The 17,742-nt window shown below is 43.1% G+C and overlaps 2 protein-coding genes across 2 annotated transcripts in view; one reads left to right on the top strand and one right to left on the bottom strand.

Annotated features, from left to right (window-relative positions):
* Positions 1–11,391: 11,391 nt before the first annotated feature.
* LOC125080508 (translation initiation factor IF-2-like) lies at positions 11,392–16,948 on the bottom strand. The gene is made up of 3 exons (XM_047694373.1): positions 16,863–16,948; positions 12,452–12,552; positions 11,392–12,125 (listed from the first exon to the last, which is right to left on the bottom strand). The coding sequence occupies exons 1-3, from the start codon at positions 16,946–16,948 to the stop codon at positions 11,392–11,394; spliced, it is 921 nt and encodes a 306-aa protein (XP_047550329.1).
* NOD1 (nucleotide binding oligomerization domain containing 1) overlaps positions 11,933–17,742 on the top strand; it is a 69,168-nt gene continuing 63,358 nt past the window's right edge. The window contains exon 1 of the mRNA XM_047694816.1: positions 11,933–12,034. The gene's annotated coding sequence lies outside the window, so the exon portion shown is untranslated. The remainder of the gene's footprint in view (positions 12,035–17,742) is intronic.

Genomic DNA, 17,742 nt, shown 5'->3' with positions numbered 1-17,742 from the left:
CAGCTCTTGCCTAGTAAGCTGTAGTTAATGTTAGGAGGAGGAGCTGAGTGAACCCCAAACCAGCCCAAAGAAATCCACACCAGACACTTTATAATCAAACTTGTAAAATCCAACGACAAAAGTTCTTGAGAGTAGTGAATGAGAGATGACATTTCACGTGATTGCAGGAGAAACAATTCAAATGACACCAGATTTCTCATCAGAAACCATGAAAGCCAAAAGAAAGTGGCACATTTTTCAAGTGTTTAAAGAAAACTCTCAAATCAGACTCCAGTGAAAATAGCCTGTGAGACTAAAGGGGAAAATCAAGACATTCTCAGATGAAAGAAAACTAGAAAAATTTGTTGCTAGCAGACCTACCCTAAAGGAATGGCTGAAGAAAGTTTTCTAGACAGGAAGAAATAAAGGAACTGGAACATCAGAAAGGAAAGAGTAACATGGTAAGCAAATACATGGGTAAATACAATAGACTCTCCTCCTGAATTTCTGAAATAATGGTTGAAGCAAAAATTATAACATTGTGTTTCTAAATATATGTAGAAGTAATATTTAATTATAAAAGGATTGGTAAAAATGATGACACCAATAGACTGAAAAATTATTATGTATATATTGTAATAGCTAAAGAAACAGCTTAAGAAAGCTATATGAACAAATACACTTAAAAAAACTATAGAGGGGTAACTGGGTGGCTCAGTCAGTTAAGCATCCAACTCTTGATTTCAGCTCAGGTCATGATGTCAGGATTGTGAGATCAAGGCCCACTTTGGGCTCCATGCTAGGTAGAGGGGAGGGGGTAGTGGGACGGGTGAGCCCTGTGATAGGTATTAAGGAGGGCACATAGTGCATGGAGCACTGGGTGTCATACACAATGAATCATGGAATGCTACATCAAAAACTAATGATGTACTATATGGTGACTAACAACATAATAAAAAAATAAAAATAAATACTAACATTCTAAAAAAAAGAAGTTACAATTATAGAAATATATATATATTTTAGGTACACACATTTAGAGTAACTGCAGAATTTTCAAGATGATACAAATGATAAATATACAAATGTACCTTAGCACAGCAGTACATGATTCTGTCTTTGCTGCCCATCATCACCAGGTTATTAAAATCAGTTAAACCTTAAAAAAAAAAAAAAAACAAAAAAAACCCTCTCTCTTCCTCTACCCCCCCACTTCTAAAAAACAAACCCACTACAGATAAACAAAAATGGAATTCAAAAAAATGTTCAAGTAACCTATAGAAACTTATTTTTATTTTTTTTATTTTATTTTTTTTTAGAAACTTATTTTTAAAAACAGAGAAATGAAAACCAGACAAAACCAAAAATAACATGGTAAACTTAAACCTTAACATATCAATAATTACACTCAATGTAAATTATCTCATTAGACCAATTAAAAACAGAAATTGGCACAGTGGATTAAGAATATGATCCAACCTGATCAATATGATCCAGTAAGGTTGGATCATATCAACTCAGGGTGCCTGAGTGCACAGTCGGTTAAGCATCCGACTCTTGGTCATGATCTCAGGATCCTAAGATTGAGGCTTGTGTCAAGCTCCACACTCAGCATGGAGTCCACTTAAAACTTCCCCTCTGTCCCTCCCCGCCTGAACACTCTCTCTCTCTCTCTCAAAATAAATAAATCTTAAAAAAATATTTTTTTAAATGATATGATCCAACTTTATGCTGTCTACAAGAAACTCACTTCAACTAATACAATATAAGCAGTTTGAAAGTAAAGGGATGGAGAAATCTATATGCTGCAAATGTTAATTAAGGGAAAGAATGAGTGGCTATATTAATACCAGATAAAGTAGATTTCAAACAAAGCGAAGTATCAGAGATGGAGGGGCATTTTGGTAACCCTTACCAATTCATTTTATGAAGCTAGTATTACCCTGGTACAAAAACCAAAGACAGGGCGCCTGGGTGGCTCCGTGGGTTAAAGCCTCTGCCTTCAGCTCAGGTCATGATCTTGGGGTCCTGGGATCAAGCCCCGAGTCGGGCTCTCTGCTCGGCAGGGAGCCTGCTTCCCCCTCTCTCTCTGCCTGTCTCTCTGCCTACTTGTGATTTCTCTCTCTGTCAAATAAATAAATAAAATCTTTAAAACAAACAAACAAAAAATCTGACTCTTGGTTTCAGCTCAGGTCATAATCTCATGGGTTGTGTAATGGAGCCTCCCATTTGGGCTCGCTGCTCAGCGAGGAGTCTGCTTGGAGATTCTATCCCTCTGCCACTCCTTCCACTTGCATATGCACATGCTCTCTCTCTCTCTCTGAAACAAATAAATAATTCTTTAAACAAATTCTCAGAAAAATAGGAACAGAGGGAACTTCAACAATATGATAAAAAGCATCTATAAAATACTTATAGCTAACATTATACTTAATTGTAAAAGACTAAATGCTTTCCCTCTAAACCCAGGAAGAAGGCAAGGATATCTGCTCTCATCATTATTATTCAAGATGGTGCTAGAAGTTCTGGCCAGTGCAATAAGGAAAAAAAAAAAAAAAATGAAAGTCTTATAGATTGGAATGGAATAAATGAAACAGTCTCTATTTACAGATGACATGATTGTCCATGCAGAAAATTTCTGGGAATCTACAAAAATAAGGTATCGTGCTTTCTTTTTTTTTTTTAAGATTTTATTTATTTATTCGACAGAGATCATAAGTAGGCAGAGAGACAGGCAGAGAGAGAGGAGGAAGCAGGCTCCCCACTGAGCAGAGAGCCTGAAGTGGGACTTGATCCCAGGACCCTGAGATCATGGCCTGAGCCAAAGGCAGAGGCTTAATCCACTGAGCCACACAGGTGTCTTTGTGCTTTTTTTTCTATTACTTTTCCTCTAAGATCAGAAACAAGACAAGGATGTCTGGTCTCACCACTTTAATTCAACTTAGTAATAGAAGTCCAAGCCACAACAATCAGACAAGAAAAATAAATGAGAGGGATCCAAGTTGGTAAGGAAGAAGTAAAACTTTTACTATTTATAGATGGCATGACGCTATATGTAAAAGCCAAAGACTCCAGCAAAAATACTACTTGAACTGATAAGTGAATTCAGTAGTTGCAGGATAAAAAATAAATATACAGAAATCTGTTACATTTCTATACACTGATAATGAAGCAGCAGAAAGTGAAATTAAGAAAATAATCCCATTTACAGTTGCACCAAAATTGTTAAAATACCTAAGAATAAACCTAACTGAAGAGGTGAAAGACCTGTACTCTGAAAACTAGAAAACTTTTGATGAAAGAAATTGAAGATGACCCCAAAAACTGGAAAGACATTCCATGCTCATGGATTGGAAGAACAAGTACTGTTAAAATGTCTATACTACCCAAAGCAATCTACACATTGAATGCAATCCCTATAAAAATATCAACAGCATTTTGAGGCACCTGGGTGACTCCATTGGTTAAGTGGGATTGAGCCTCTGCACTTAGCAGAGAATTGGTTTGAGGATTCTCTCTCTCCCTTTTCCCCTTCCTCTGCTCATGCCCTTTCTTTCTCTTTCTAAAATAAATAAATCTTAAAAATATATATCAATAGCATTCTTCACAAAAATAGAATAATTAATCCTAAAATTTGTATGGAACCACAAAAGACCCTGAATAGCCAAAACGACTATTTTTTGGAAAGCCAAAGCTGGAGGCATTGTAATTCCAGACTTCAAGTTATATTACAAAGTGGTAGTAATCAAAACAGTATGGTACTGGCACAAAAATAAACACATAGATCCAAGAAACAGAATAGAAAACCCAGAAATAAACCCACAAGTATATGGTCAATTAATCTTTGCTGAAGCAGAAAAAGATATCCAATGGGAAAAAGACAGTCTCTTCAACAAATGGTGTCTGAGCCTTCGGTTCAGTTTATGATCTCAGGGTTCTGGGATTAAGCTCCTGTATCACATCAGGCTCTCTGCTCTGCAGGGAGCCTGCTTCCCCCCTCTCTGTCTGCTTGCCTCTCTGCCTCTCTCTCTCTCTCTCTGTCTGTCAAATAAATAAATAAAATCTTTAAAAAAATAAAATTTAATTTAAAATGACCTATTCTGGAAAATGTTACATCTACACTTAAAAAGAATGTGTATTCTGCTGTTTTCATACCCTTTGCATGATAAATATTTCTCCATCCCTTCATTTTCAATCTGCATGTGTCTTTAGGTCTGAAGTGAGTCTCTTGTAGGCAGCATATAGATGGTCCTTGCTTTTTTTTTTTTTAAACATTTTATTTATTTATTTGAGAGAAGAGAGAGACAGTGAGAGAGAGCATGAGTGAGGAGAAGGTCAGAGGAGAAGCAGACTCCCCGTGGAGCCGGGAGCCTGATGTGGGACTCGATCCCAGGACTCCAGGATCATGACCTGAGCTGAAGGCAGTCGCTCAACCAACTGAGCCACCCAGGTGCCCCAGTCCTTGCTTTTTTATGCATTCCATTACCCTATGTCTTTTGATTGGAGCATTTAATCCATTTACATTCAGAATAATTACTGATGGGTATGTACTTGTTGCCATTTTGTTACTTGTTTTATGATTGTTTTCATATTTCTCTGTTCCTTTCTTCTCTTGCTCTATTTCCTTGTGGTTTGATGGCTTTCTTTAGTGAAGTGCTTGGATTCCTTTCTCTTTACTTTTTGTGTATCTTTTGCAGGTTTTTGATTTGTGGTTACCATCACCATACATATATAACATCTTATGTATATAGCAATCAATATTAAATTGATGGTCACTTAAACCTATTCTAAAAGCATTAAATTTTTACTCCCATCACCCACATTTTATGTATGTGATATCATACTTGATATGCTTTTATTTTGTGAATCCCTTGACTAATTTTCATAGATGTAATTGATTTTACTGATTTTGTCCTTTTATCTCTGTACTGGTTGTATAAGTAATTAATCTACTACATTTATTATGTTCACAGTTACCTCTGAAATTTTTCCCTTTCATAATTTTCTTATTCCCAATTATGGCTTTTTCTTTCCACTCAAAGAATTCCATTTAGGGGCACCTTGCTGACTCAGTCAGTAGAACATGCAACTCTTGATCTTGGGGTAGTGAGTTCAAGCCCCATGTTGGGTATAGAGATTACTTTTTAAAAGTTTTTAAGAAAATCCATTTAATGTTTGTTGTAGGGCTGGTTTAGTGGTGATGAATTCCTTTAACTTTTGTTTGTTTGGAAAACTATCTCTCCTTCTATTCTGAATGATAGCCTTGATAGGTGGACTATTCTTCATTGCAGGGATTTTTTTTTTTTCTTTTAGCACTTTGGGTATATCATTCCACTCCCTTGTGGCCTGCAAAGTTCCTGCAGAAAAATCAGCAGATAACCTTATGGTGCTTCCCTTGTATATAACTGTTTTCTTTTTTCTTGCTATTTTTAAAATTCTCTCTTAATCACTACTTTTTTTCTTTGTCATTATTACATGTCTTGTTATGGACCTCCTAGGGTTGTTTTTTTAAGGGAAAATTTTAGCTATTATTTCTTCAAACAAATTTTCTTCCCCCTTTACTCTCTCTTCTCCTTCTGGGACCCCTACAATGTGAGTGTTATTACACTTGATGATGTCCCTGGGTTCCCTTAATCTGGTCTCATTTTTTATTATTCTTTTTCTTTTTGCTAGTCACCTTGATTATTATCCATTACTCTGTCCTCCCAGCTGCTGATCCATTCTAATCTACTATTGATTCCCTCTAGTGTATTTTTAATTTCAGTTATTGAGTTCTTTATCTCCATTTGGCTCTTTTAAATATTTTTAATCTCTTCATTGTGGGTCTCATTGAGATCCTCCACTTTGTTCTCAAGGCCAGTAAGTTCTTATTACCATTACTTTGAATTGTTAATCAGGCATACTGCTTATCTCCATTTCACTTGCTCTTTTGCTATGGTTTTGTCTTGTTCTTTCCTTTGGGACATATTCCTCTGTGTCTTCATTTATGTAACTCTCTGTGTTTGTTTCCACATATTAGGAAAGGCAATTACATCTCCTGATCTTGAAAGTAGTGACCTTATGAAGAAGGGTTCCCACAGTGCCCTATAACACAAGTCCTCTCTTTACCAGAAGCAGGTGCTTCAGGGTGTCTCCTATGTGGATTTCATGCGCTGAGCCTTGTTTGCCTTCAGTGCAACAAGGTGGCTCACTTGGTCTGTTGTGGGCCAGATTTGATCACTGTGCTGTTAAAGGGCCAGTCTAAGACTGTTGTAGGCTTGTAGTTGGGTGGTGTCAGCAGTTAGATCAGATGCCTATCTATAGCCCATTTGCTGGGGCTACAGTAATACTAACTTGGAAGGTGCTCTTCTTTCCTCATCCCCTGAGAGGCTTTTGAGGGTGGGTGGGCCCGACATCAGGCCAGATGCCTGCTGGGGCTGCAGATGCACTGATCAGCAGGGTATTCTCTCTGCACTGCCACTTAAAATGTTGGGCTGCTGGAGCTGTGAGTGTACTGGTGTGTGTTGTTATCTTTCCTTCTCCCTAGGGCAGTATTTACTTTGGAGTGCCAGTGGTCTTGCAGGGGCTGCTTGAAGGTTGAGCCACTGGCAGAAGCGCCTTTGGAAGCATTCCTTCCTAGGGGAGGTGGGTTGAATGGGGCAGATCTGCAGGAGAATTTGGGGATGGGTCACATGGTGTTAGGAAGTAGGTCTGGCTAGCTAGCCTGGGGTGGTTGAGGGGGAGAGAAAATGGCTCCTGCCAGATCTTTGGTTCTTAGAGAAGTCTCCTGAAGATCCCTGCCCCTCCAGCACACATCCCAGGATTAGTAAATCAACCTCCTTCACCTATACCCTAGGCGCTTTTCAAACTCCTGCTTCTATGCTGTGTCTCAGTGGGGTTCCTTGTTACACTGTCTCTTATTTAGGAGTGGGGACTCCATTTTCTATCACTCTCCAGGCTGTTGATCTTTAAAGCATGTGGAGTTAAGCCCCACTGGTTAGGAAAATTCATGAAGTTAATCACCACTGGTTTTCAAAGCCAAATGTTATGGGGACCCATCTTCCCAGTGCAGATTGCTCTTGTCTAGGGTGCCTGATGTGGGCCTCCTTCTCGATTCTTCTGTGCTTCTTTCCTTCTTTCCCTTCTCCATGCTTGTGGTGTCCCTCCTTTTTGTGGTTAGTCTCCCTAGGAGTTTGTTTCCCAACCCATCTCTGGTCCTCCTACACTTTTTGATGAATCCTCCTCTCTATGATCAACTGTGGAATGTCTGCTTTGCCACTCTTCAGGTCATTTTCTGGGTTAGATGCACTGATGTGGCTGTTATCTAGGTATGCCCATGAGACAAGGTGAGCTTAGGACCCCACTAGCCCTGTCTTCCCAGAACTTGAGCATCTCTTTTCTTTCTTAAAAAAAAAAAAAAAAAAAAAAAAAAAAAAGATTTTATTTATTTATTTGACAGAAAGAGAGACAGTGAGAGAGGGAACACAAGCAGACAAGCAGAGGGAGTAAGAGAGGGAGAAGAAGGCTTCCCACTGAGCAGGGAGCCCAATCTGGGGCTAGATCCTAGGACCCTGGGATCATGACCTGAGCCGAAGGCAGATGCTTAATGGACTAAGCCACTGTTAAAGCATCTCTTTTCAATTATTTTGGGTTTATTCCTGAGAGTGGAATTGCTGGATCATATGGTAATTCTATGTTTAAACTTTTGAGGAACCACCAAACTATTTCCACATTGGCTGAACTATTTCACATTCTTACCTATGATATATACAATTGCTTTTTTAAGAAAATGCAATACTTAAATGTAAATCTTACAAAGCATGTGTAAGTCTTATATGCTGGAAAATATAAAACACTGATATAAGAAACCAAAGATCTAAATAAATAGGCATACCATGTTTGTGGGTTGCAAGGCTCAATACAGTAAAGATGTTAATTCTCCCCAGTACAGGTTTAAAATAATTCCTATCAAAATTCCAGCAAGGGGAGCCTGGGTGCCTCAGTCCATTAAGTATCTGCCTTTGGCTCAGGTCATGATCCCAGGGTCCTGGGATCTAGCCCCAGATTGGGCTCCCTGCTCAGCGGGAAACCCGCTTCTCCATTTCCTTCCACTTGCTGCTCTGCCCCTCTCTCTCTGTCAAATAAATAACTAAATAAATCTATCTTTAAAAAAATCCCAGCAAGATTATTTTTCCAAAATTTATGTTGAAAGTCAAAGGAACTAGAATAGACAAAGCAATTTAAAAAAAAGTTTTAAAGATTTTTATTCATTTATTTATTTATTAGGGGGTGAAGGAAGAACAGAGGAAGAGGGACAAGCAGACTGAGTGCTGAGCACAGAGCCTGATGCAGGGCTTGATCTGACAACCCTGACCTGAGCTGAAATCAAGAGTCGGACTCTCAACTAACAGCCACCCAGGCACCCTAGGTAAAGCAACTTTAAAAAAGAAGAAGAAGATGGGAAGAATCTTCCCAATTTCAAGACTGTATGGTATTGGCAAAAGGATACACACATAGACAAGTGGAACAGAACAGAGAACCCAGAAATAGACCCACGCAAAGATGCAAAGGTAATTTAATGGAGTAATGAAGGGAAAATAACCTTTAACAGGTGGTGCTGGAGAAGCAGCTGGACACCCAGTCAACAACGAAAAAAGAAAGAAAGAAAGAAAGAAAGAAAGAAAGAAAGAAAGAAAGAAAGAAAGATTAACCTTAACTCAAGTCTCCTACAAAATCTAACTTGAAATGGATCATGGACTTAAATGTCTGACATAAAACCATAAAACTTTTAGCGAGAAAAATCTTTGAAATATAGGGCTTGTCAAAGAGTTCTTAGATTTAATACAAAAGCATGATTCATATAAGGAAAATTTGATAAACTGGACTTCATCAAAATTAAACCCTCTGTTCTGTGAAGGATCCTATTAAAAGAAGCAAAAACAAGCTAGGAGTGGGAGAAAATATTTGCAAACCACATATCTGACAAAGGACTGGCATCTAGAATACATAAAGAATTCTCAAAACTGGAAACTAGAAAAGCAAACAATCCTTTTAGAAAATGAACAGAAGATGTGAAGAGACATTTCACCCGAGAAGAGATAACAGATAGCAAATAAAGCACATGAAAAGATGTCCAACATCATTAGCAGATTAAAACCACAATGATATATCGCTATCAGGACCCACCTATCAGCGTGGCTAAAATAAGACATTGTGACATCAAATGCTGATAAGGGTGCTATGAAGCTGGATCACTCACACATTGTTGCCAGGAATGTAAAATGATACATCTACTCTGGAAAACAATTTGACAGTTTCTTAAGAAACTAAACTTGTGGGGGCATCAGGGTGACTCAGTCTTTGGAGCATTGGACTCTTGGTTTTGGGTTAGGTCATGATCACATGGTCTTGAGATGGAACCCTGCATTGAGGGGAGGAGGGTCCTGTGCTCAGTGGGGAGTCTGCTTGAGGGGCAGAGGGAGAATCAGACTTTCCATTGAGCAGGGAGCCCAATATAGGGATCAATCCCAGGACTCTGGGATCATGACCTGAGCCAATGTCAATCGATTAACCAACTGAGCCACCCAGGGGCCCTTGATTTTTTTATTTTGGCTCGGGTCCTGATCTCACTGTTGGGAGCCTGAACTCTCTGGGGCTGGGCACTGGGCATGGAGTCTGCTTAAGATTCTCTCTCTCGCTCTCCCTCTGCCCCTCCCCCACCTCTCTCCTTGTCTTAAAAAAGAGAAAAAAAGAAGCAGCTAAACATGTAATTACAGTAAGACCCAGCAGTTGCCCTCCTGGACACTGTTACATTCACATATCAATCTGTATGTGAATATCTACAAGAGATTTCTTCATAATAGCCCCAAACTGGAAAAACTCAGATGTCCTTCAGCATGTGAATGGTCAAATAAATCATAGTGATCTGTGTGGTAATGCAATGAAATCTGAATCTGAAATGTCTCACTGTGCTAAAATCAAAGTGTCAATAAGACTGTTCCTTTGGAGGCTCTATGGAAGAATCCATTTTGTTGCCTTTTCATCTTCTAGAAATGCCCTTAGTCCTTGGCTCAGAGCCCTGTTCCTCCATCTTCGAAGCCAGCAACATCAGGCCAAATTCTTCTCTGCTTACCATCTTTTTGATTCTTCTTTTTCTGCCTCCCTCTTCCATGTATAAGGACCCCTCTAACTACATTGGACTCACCTGGTTAATCCACTATAATTTTCCCATTTTAAGGTTAGCTGATTAGCACTCTTAGTTCCATCTGCCACCTCCATTCTGCTTTTGCCATATTCACAGTTTCCAAGTATAGGCCATGGACATGGAAGGTGGCGGGGCTGGGGGTGGGATGGGGTGTAGGTATTACTCTGCCTACCACAGATGGGTTAAAGAGCTGATTCAAATACTTGCAAAATAATTGCTGAATGGAAAGACAGGAATGAGGAGGTTACTCTGGAATGCAGCCAGAGAAACAGGATATGGAAATAGGAGAGTTTAAAAGCCATGAAAGATAAAATTCAGAATCCTAGAAGGAAAGAGTATTTTTTAAAAAGATTATTTATTTATTTATTTATTTAACAAAGAGAGAGCTCATAAGTAGGCAGAGGGGGAGGCGTTGGGGGTGGGGGACAGGCTCCTTGCTGAGCAGGGAGCCCAATGCTGGAGGGTGGGGTGGGGGGCTCAATCCCAGGATCCTGAGACCATGACCTGAGCTGAAGGCAGAGGCTTAACCCACTGAGCCACCCAGGCGCCCTGGAAAGAGGGTTTTTGTAATTTTTCTGTCAGAGGTTAATATAAGGGTAAACTGAAAGAATTAGCGTCTTTATTGTCTTCATTTTGGTGTTTACAAGTTGCCCTTTGTATCCCATCAATTTTACATTTGCAAAGTTTTACTTTTGAGTTATTAACGTACTTTCTCAGAAGGCAGCCTTTGGTAGGAACTTAAATATTCAAGAGCATTTGTGGTTACAAGACTGAACGCATTTTAGTGTGAATGACACCTTATAGAATCAGTATGTCTTGTGCAGACCTTCCCTTTTTAAACGTTAAAAATTAAAACGTTTAAAAATATTTTATTGGGGAAATTTATTAAAATTTATTTTATTGGGGATCACTGATTAATGTATACAGTATAAAATGTACACTGCCAAGAACAGATTTAAGAACAGGAAGAAAGCCTTAGATTTTTAAAAGTATAAATCGAAGTAAATGCTCTGTTGTAAAGTTTGATTACTTTGAGCTCCTTTTTAACCAGGCGCACGTGTCCCACTTTAACAAGTTGCACCGTGGCACCCACGCTCCGCCTCTGGTTGCAGGATCGGGGGTGGTACTTTTAAGGGGACTGGCTGGCCTGCTGGGCTTCAGGCCACCGTGGCCCAACTGGCGCCTTGAGTTCCCAGGCATGTCACCCCTGAGCGAAGGCTCCCGCCCGCTCACTGGGCCCTGCGCGGTGGTCTGCTGCTCGTGCTCAGGCGGGGAGTGCCCCTTGGGGCTCCCGGCCACTTTCCGCGCGCCGCGTCTCCCGACTGCCCGCGAGTTGGCGGCCCCAGCGCCGACCCCGCCTCGTCCGCCCGAACCGCCTCCGCCCCTCGGCGCTGCCAGCCCAGGCGAGAGGGCTCGACCGGCAATGCCCTCCCGGCCAGTTCCCGTTCCGGGCCGGGGCGCGGCCGCTCCTGCTCCCAGCCTCCCGCAGCTGCCAGTGCCGTGAGCTCCTCGGCCTCGGCGCTGCCCCGGGCCTCGGTACTCCTCGGTCCCCGCGCTCTCGGGCCTCGGTGCTCCTCGGTCCCCGCGCTCTCGGGCCTCGGTGCTCCTCGGTCCCCGCGCTCTCGGGCCTCGGTGCTCCTCGGTCCCCGCGCTCTCGGGCCTCGGTGCTCCTCGGTCCCCGCGCTCTCGGGCCTCGGTGCTCCTCGGTCCCCGCGCTCTCGGGCCTCGGTGCTCCTCGGTCCCCGCGCTCTCGGGCCTCGGTGCTCCTCGGTCCCCGCGCTCTCGGGCCTCGGTGCTCCTCGGTTCCCGCGCTCCGAACTTCCGCTCGCTCTGGTTCCCAGCTGCTGCGAGGTCTGCACACGTGAAGCCCAAGTAAGTTCCAGCGACTGGGGATGGTCGCACCGGGAAGAAGTTTCCTGGGGTCCTGGGCGCTGCTTGCGGGGAGGCGCAGAGAGGAGGGATCCTGTTTGTGGACGGAATGCAGTATTCCCCCTGGGAGAGCTCCGGGTGGGACAAGGAGGAGAAATGCAGTTTGAGGAATGCAGGAAAAGTTCAAACGGATCAACTTCGGCGTCTGCGGAATCGCTGATCCCTCGTTAGGGGATTTCTAAATCCGGCCTGCAACTTAGAATGCCCCGTCCGCATCCCAGACCAATTACATCAGAATTCCTTGTGGTAGGACCCAGGCTTCTAGAGCGTTTGACCTCCCCAGGTGATTCCATTGTGCAGCCAGGGTTAGGAAAAACCAATCCCCAAATAAAGGATGGCTGCCAAGGAAGGTGGAAAGACCGCAGGCAGGGACGTTGATGGAGTCCAGCTTCAGACGGATCCCGCTGCACTCGTGTCCTGCGTGGTCTTGGGGACCAGGCAGCCGGCTTCCCTCCGGCTTTCTGAGCCGCAGAAAGGGGAATGAGACTGCTTGGCAGGGTGAATAGCGTGTTCAAAAAAACCTCGTGTATTCGCACAGTCTTTTGGCCCATTGTGAAAAACAAGGACTGCCTGATCCTTATGATTTCCCCCCTGGTTCTGCATTCCAGAAGATGACACCATTGCTGCATTGACATGAAATTGGGGGAAACCGTACACTCATGGCCTCAACAGCTTCTGGGTAATCTGCTTTAAGAGGGAGGCCAGGTGTGTTTGCCACAGGGTTTCCTTCTGAAAGCCTTCCATGTGGGTTATACCATATCCAGCAAAGGGTTATCCTACTGTGAATATGAGAGGATTAAATTTCCTAGGATGGACCCTTCCTCATCTGGGGGAGGGGGAGATGTTGGGGCCAAGTAGCTATAACCCCAGAAGCAAGGCCATTGGACAAGACACAGACTTCTACCGCGTGTGCAGGGCAGATTAAAAAAAAAAAAAAAAGTGTATTTGCAACAAACAACAGCCCAGAGGTAGAAGAAAGGACTTTTAAACGTTTTAAGAAGAGTACTTTTAATTTTCGTGGAGTGGAGAAAGAAGTTCAACGCTTTGGAGTCCATCCAACCTGGACCCAAATTCAGATTCTGTCACTTCTGTGATATGTGCCCCTAGGTAAATTACCCGAAAACTGGGGATAAAAATAATAACTCTGTCCTGGGAATAATATAGTTAAATGAGATAATGTGTAGCAAATGGCAGGTGCTCTGTGAGCTGTGGTTATTTGTGTCTGACACCTGTTTTCTTAATGCAGCCATGAACCGGGGTGGGGGAATACTTGTCCAGAAGTTGTCTCCCTCAACATTCCGCTGTTCTTCTCCTGCCCTGCTAAGGGGAGGGTTTCTTCCCCCTTGGACCTCGGGCTGCTTTGAGGTCTGGAATCTCAAGCCAGCAGTTCCCCCCACCCTTTGCCCCCAGGGCTAATTGAGGGCTCTGGAATAGAGCTTTACTCCACACGAAGGGAATGAGTTTCTTGACAAAAGAAAGCAGTCCTTAATCTTGAGACTTTTCCACTCAGCTGCTGCAGAGACAACAAATGGGCTCCTGAGAAAGCTGGGCTGTCTGTAGGGTTTCAGACACACTCGTGGGCACATACATGTGGCTCTCCTGCTGGCAGCGTCCCCATACAACACGCAGGCTGCTCCTGTTTTTCCTCTTGATTCTTGGCCTAGGGACAGTGAATTGTTCTTCAGTGACCAAGAACAGTCAGGAATTTTGGGAAGGGGAACCCAGATCCTACAATGGTCATTGCCAACATCCCGGCTGGACCTTTCACCCTGGGACCTGCTCTGTGTGTCACCATCAGGATCGCTTACAGTAACAGAAGCACTGTTTAGACGTCAGTAATATAAACAGTGATGTGTAAAAATTAAGATCAAGTGTTTTCGCAGTATATGTGCAATCGCTGATTTTTGCTTAAACATGCATGTCAAATTCTTGTCTTTTTATCCGAAGAAAAGAGTTCAATATTTCTTCAAACTCTAAGTCTAGGATTTGAGGTCTAAGTTACCAATTTATTTTACGATTCTCTTTTGGGAGGATTTTAGGCAAGATGAAATTAGAAAAGTTAAAATTTTCCTTGTGCTGAATTTTTGTCATGCAGAAGCTATAGATATTTGGTTCTTTTCTAGAAGTCCTGGGCAAGGTCAAGTTGGGCAAAGTCCCACACAAAGGGCCTCCTTTCATCCATCCACAAAGTCTGAATTTGTTTGGAGGAAAAGTCTTTGATGCATCAAATGCTCATTGAGAGCAAGTGTTTTTTCCAAACTTGCCTCTTCTAGTAAGCAGTGAACAGTCACTGCCATTTCAATTAACTTATGGTTTTCACCCAGTGCTGTAAAGTGTGTCAAAGCAAGGCTTCCTGGCTGGAATTCTTATTCTTGTGTTTTATCTAGAATGGCCACAGACCAAACTGTGGGCAGAGCTTATGTCGCAGAGATGGTCAAGCTAGTCTCGCCACCACTCCTGCCTGCCCTGCCCCGGCCTCTGATGCCAGCCACATCTGGGGGAATGACGGTCTGAGGGCATCCTGGTGCTCTAGTGCTGTCGCAGGGACCAGCTGCTGTAAAGCGAGCAAAGAGATTTTGTGCTGCACTTCATTAAAATCCAAAGGATAGTCTAGTAAACTACCATTTTGGACTTTCTTAGGCTGGGTAGTCCTTTTCCTCAAATTAGAGAAAACTATAGTTTAAAGGACTAATAAAGAGATCATCCTAAGGGCCCCAGTCATTGCAAAGTGAGCACCAGATTAGCTTCAGATTTTAGTAGGTACATATTTAATTTATTCATTCATTATTCATTCATTCACTCATTTAAAGTAGGCTCTGTGCCCAGCATGGAGCCTGGCATAGGGGCTTGAACACCAACTCCCAAGATCAAGACCTGAGCTAATATAAAGAGTGAGACATTTATTTGTTTTTTTTGTTTTTTTGTTTTTTTATTTTATTAGAATAAGAGAGAGAAAACACAAACAGGGGGGAGGGGTAGAGGAAAAAGCAAACTCCCTGATGAGTAGGGAGCCCTACATGGGACTGGATCCCGGTATCATGACCTGAGCCGAAGGCAGATGCTTAAATGACTGAGCCCCCCAGGAGCCCTAGTATGTTGGTATTCTAATAAAACATAGTATTCTAATAAAACACTATATTCTGTTTCAGGATGTTGGTAGTTGCCCTCTTTCTGTGTCTTTGTCACCAGGCAGATGAGGGGCAGAATACAGTTGGGAGGATTGTAGATATTTTCAGAGCCACTTGCGGCTGGGTAGGGCAGTCCTGCATAGCTGGGGAAAATCCTTCCATGGCAGAAGAGCTGTGAGCGGATGACGATTTACTGGAAAAGAGCAGTTGTGTTGTTCTAAGTACCAAAAGGTTAATTTGTCTCATGACTAAGAACTCCCCGTGCTTGATTTTAACACATCCCCCCCCCCCAGTTGCTCCTTATGACCCCCAAACCAAACCTTCTAGAAGGAAGTTGGTGGAAAGCTAGGCTTTTCTTTGGGGATGTCCTTACTTCATACAGTTCGTGACAGTGGGCTCTTTCATTGGGATGGAGCCACTCATGGACCCCATTTATCAAGGAAGTGTTTTACAGTTAATAGGGATTCAGGCACATCGATGGTTTCAATTAGAGGTATGCCATCTGGAACAAATACAGACAGGCAGGACAGAAATGGAGAAAAACTATGGAACTCATAGCTCAAGCCCCTGCTTTATTCCTTAACTGTGTGACCTCAGCCAAGATCTTGAACCTCTCCAACCCTGTGTCCTCCTTTGTCCAATAGTTACAAGCAATCTTTCTTTACCGTGGTTTTGAGTATTTGACGAGGTAATGGATGTACAGTGCTTAGCACACCACCTGGCTTTCAGGAAATGGTAATTATTATGATACTGACGATGAAGATTGTTTGGGTTGGAGCGTTGGTCTTGCCCTGTTTGAGCTGTGTGGCTTTGGATAAGGTACCGAGCCTCAGTGTTTGTCTCTGTAAAATGGGGAAAACTCTACCTACCTGATAGGATTGATTTGGGCTTGATGAAATGGCGATACACCTGATTCAGTAGACCCTAAGTAGTGCTAACACTTACACAGATTTACTTACATGGATTTACTGTGCACAACCCTGATCCCCCAACCCTCTGGGCTAGTTATCATTTCCCCATTTTACAGAGGAGATTGCTAAGGCACAATGAGATGAAATAAGTAGCTTGAAGTCAACAGATAGTAAACGCTGCACCTGGGATTTGAAGCAGGACCCTGTTACCACACCCCACCACCCCCACCCCCTGCAAGCAGAGTTCCACGAGCGCCCCTCCCTCTGCTCCCCTCCTCTACTTCCCCATGCTCACCTCCTGTCCTTGAGGAACTGTTTCTCACACAGGGCCCCAGCTCCCAGAGAACTTCCTGCTTATGAAGTGAAAGTGGTACTCCTTCCCCACCCTGGATCTGCAGCTTTTAAATCTCACCCATTGCTTCCGCCGGCAAAGCTGAGATCCACTGGGTGTGATGGGGGTTGGGGGGCCCTGACACTTGCCTGGACTGCTGTTCTTCGAATGGGTTATGGTGTTCATTTGGAGAAACCCGTCCTCTCCGTGCATGGAGATTGTTAGCCTGGGTGTGATAAAACCTGCCTTCCCCCAGACCGTTGTGCAGGGTACTTGGAGAGACAGAAACGAGGCCTGGAAGTTCCAGATGGAGCTGAGGTGGGCACAACAGTATTTAAAGGATATCCCGTTGAAAGTGCAGGGCCCGTTCCCAGTAGACTGCCTTTTCAGACGTTTCTTACTTGTCTTCCCTCTTCTGGCAATCTTCCAGATTCCCCAAATCTGGCCTGAGCCAGCACAGCATGGGCTGGATAAGCAGGTTCTCCATCGAGGGCATTGTGGACGCTTTGGCCTTTCAGAGAATGAGGCGGCAGCTGTTTCTCTGGCTTTCCTCTGGGTGTGAAGTGCTTTGCTGGCCTGCCAGCCTGGTATGGAGGGCTGTTAGAAAGCTCTTTGTAGCTCCTGGTTCCTTCTGGCTCATGGGGTCTTCAATTCTTCAACACATTAATTCAACAGATATTATCACAAGACCTTGCCAGTGCCAGGAGTCTCTGAAAATGTTTGGGAGACCGCAGTGAATGAAACAGACCCAGCGCCTGGCCAAAGGGAGTTGGCAGGCTAGCAGAGGAGGAAGGGGTGGGACATCCGTACATAGTTCGGGAACTGGGCTAAGTGCTATAAGTGAAAACAACAGCATGTCAGGAGACAGAATATCAGAGCTGGATTAGGATTCAGGAAGTCTGGGATATGCCTTTCCAAGAAAAAGCCTTTCCGATCAGGATTTAGGATGAAAAGAAGTTAGAGCGTCCCAGACACAGAGAACGAACGGTGTGTTTGAAGGCTCAGAGGCTGGAAAGCATCAGGTGTGCTGGTGAACGTGCAGAGAGAGCTAAAGAATGAACTGAACTTAGGCCAACCAGAGCCTTCTGGGCTGGAAAGGATTTGGGATTTTATTCTAAAAGACTGAGGCCTCGAGGAGATCGTCTCTCCCCCTGCCTTTTCTGTTCGTAATCTGTAAGAAAAAGATAATTAGCAACCCCTATTTGTTAAGCTTTATGAACCTTGTCTTAATGTGTGAGACAATTCTGGAGACCGAAATGATGGTTTTCAATATCTAGATGA

The sequence above is a fragment of the Lutra lutra genome, chromosome 11, assembly GCF_902655055.1.
Source record: "Lutra lutra chromosome 11, mLutLut1.2, whole genome shotgun sequence".
Lineage (NCBI taxonomy): Eukaryota > Metazoa > Chordata > Mammalia > Carnivora > Mustelidae > Lutra > Lutra lutra.
Note: the sequence above shows the minus strand (reverse complement) of the source record. Positions and strands in the feature narration are given on the sequence as shown.

What these genes read in the sequence shown, in the direction of transcription:
- LOC125080508 (XM_047694373.1), bottom strand. Translation starts at nt 16,948, where the DNA reads ATGGAGAACCTGCTTATCCAGCCCATGCTGTGCTGGCTCAGGCCAGAT. An exon ending in TGCCAGAAGAGGGAAGACAA is followed by an intron (nt 12,553 to 16,862) that starts GTAAGAAACGTC and finishes TCTGCGGCTCAG; the next exon opens with AAAGCCGGAGGGAAGCCGGC. An exon ending in CATCAACGTCCCTGCCTGCG is followed by an intron (nt 12,126 to 12,451) that starts GTCTTTCCACCT and finishes GTCCACAAACAG; the next exon opens with GATCCCTCCTCTCTGCGCCT.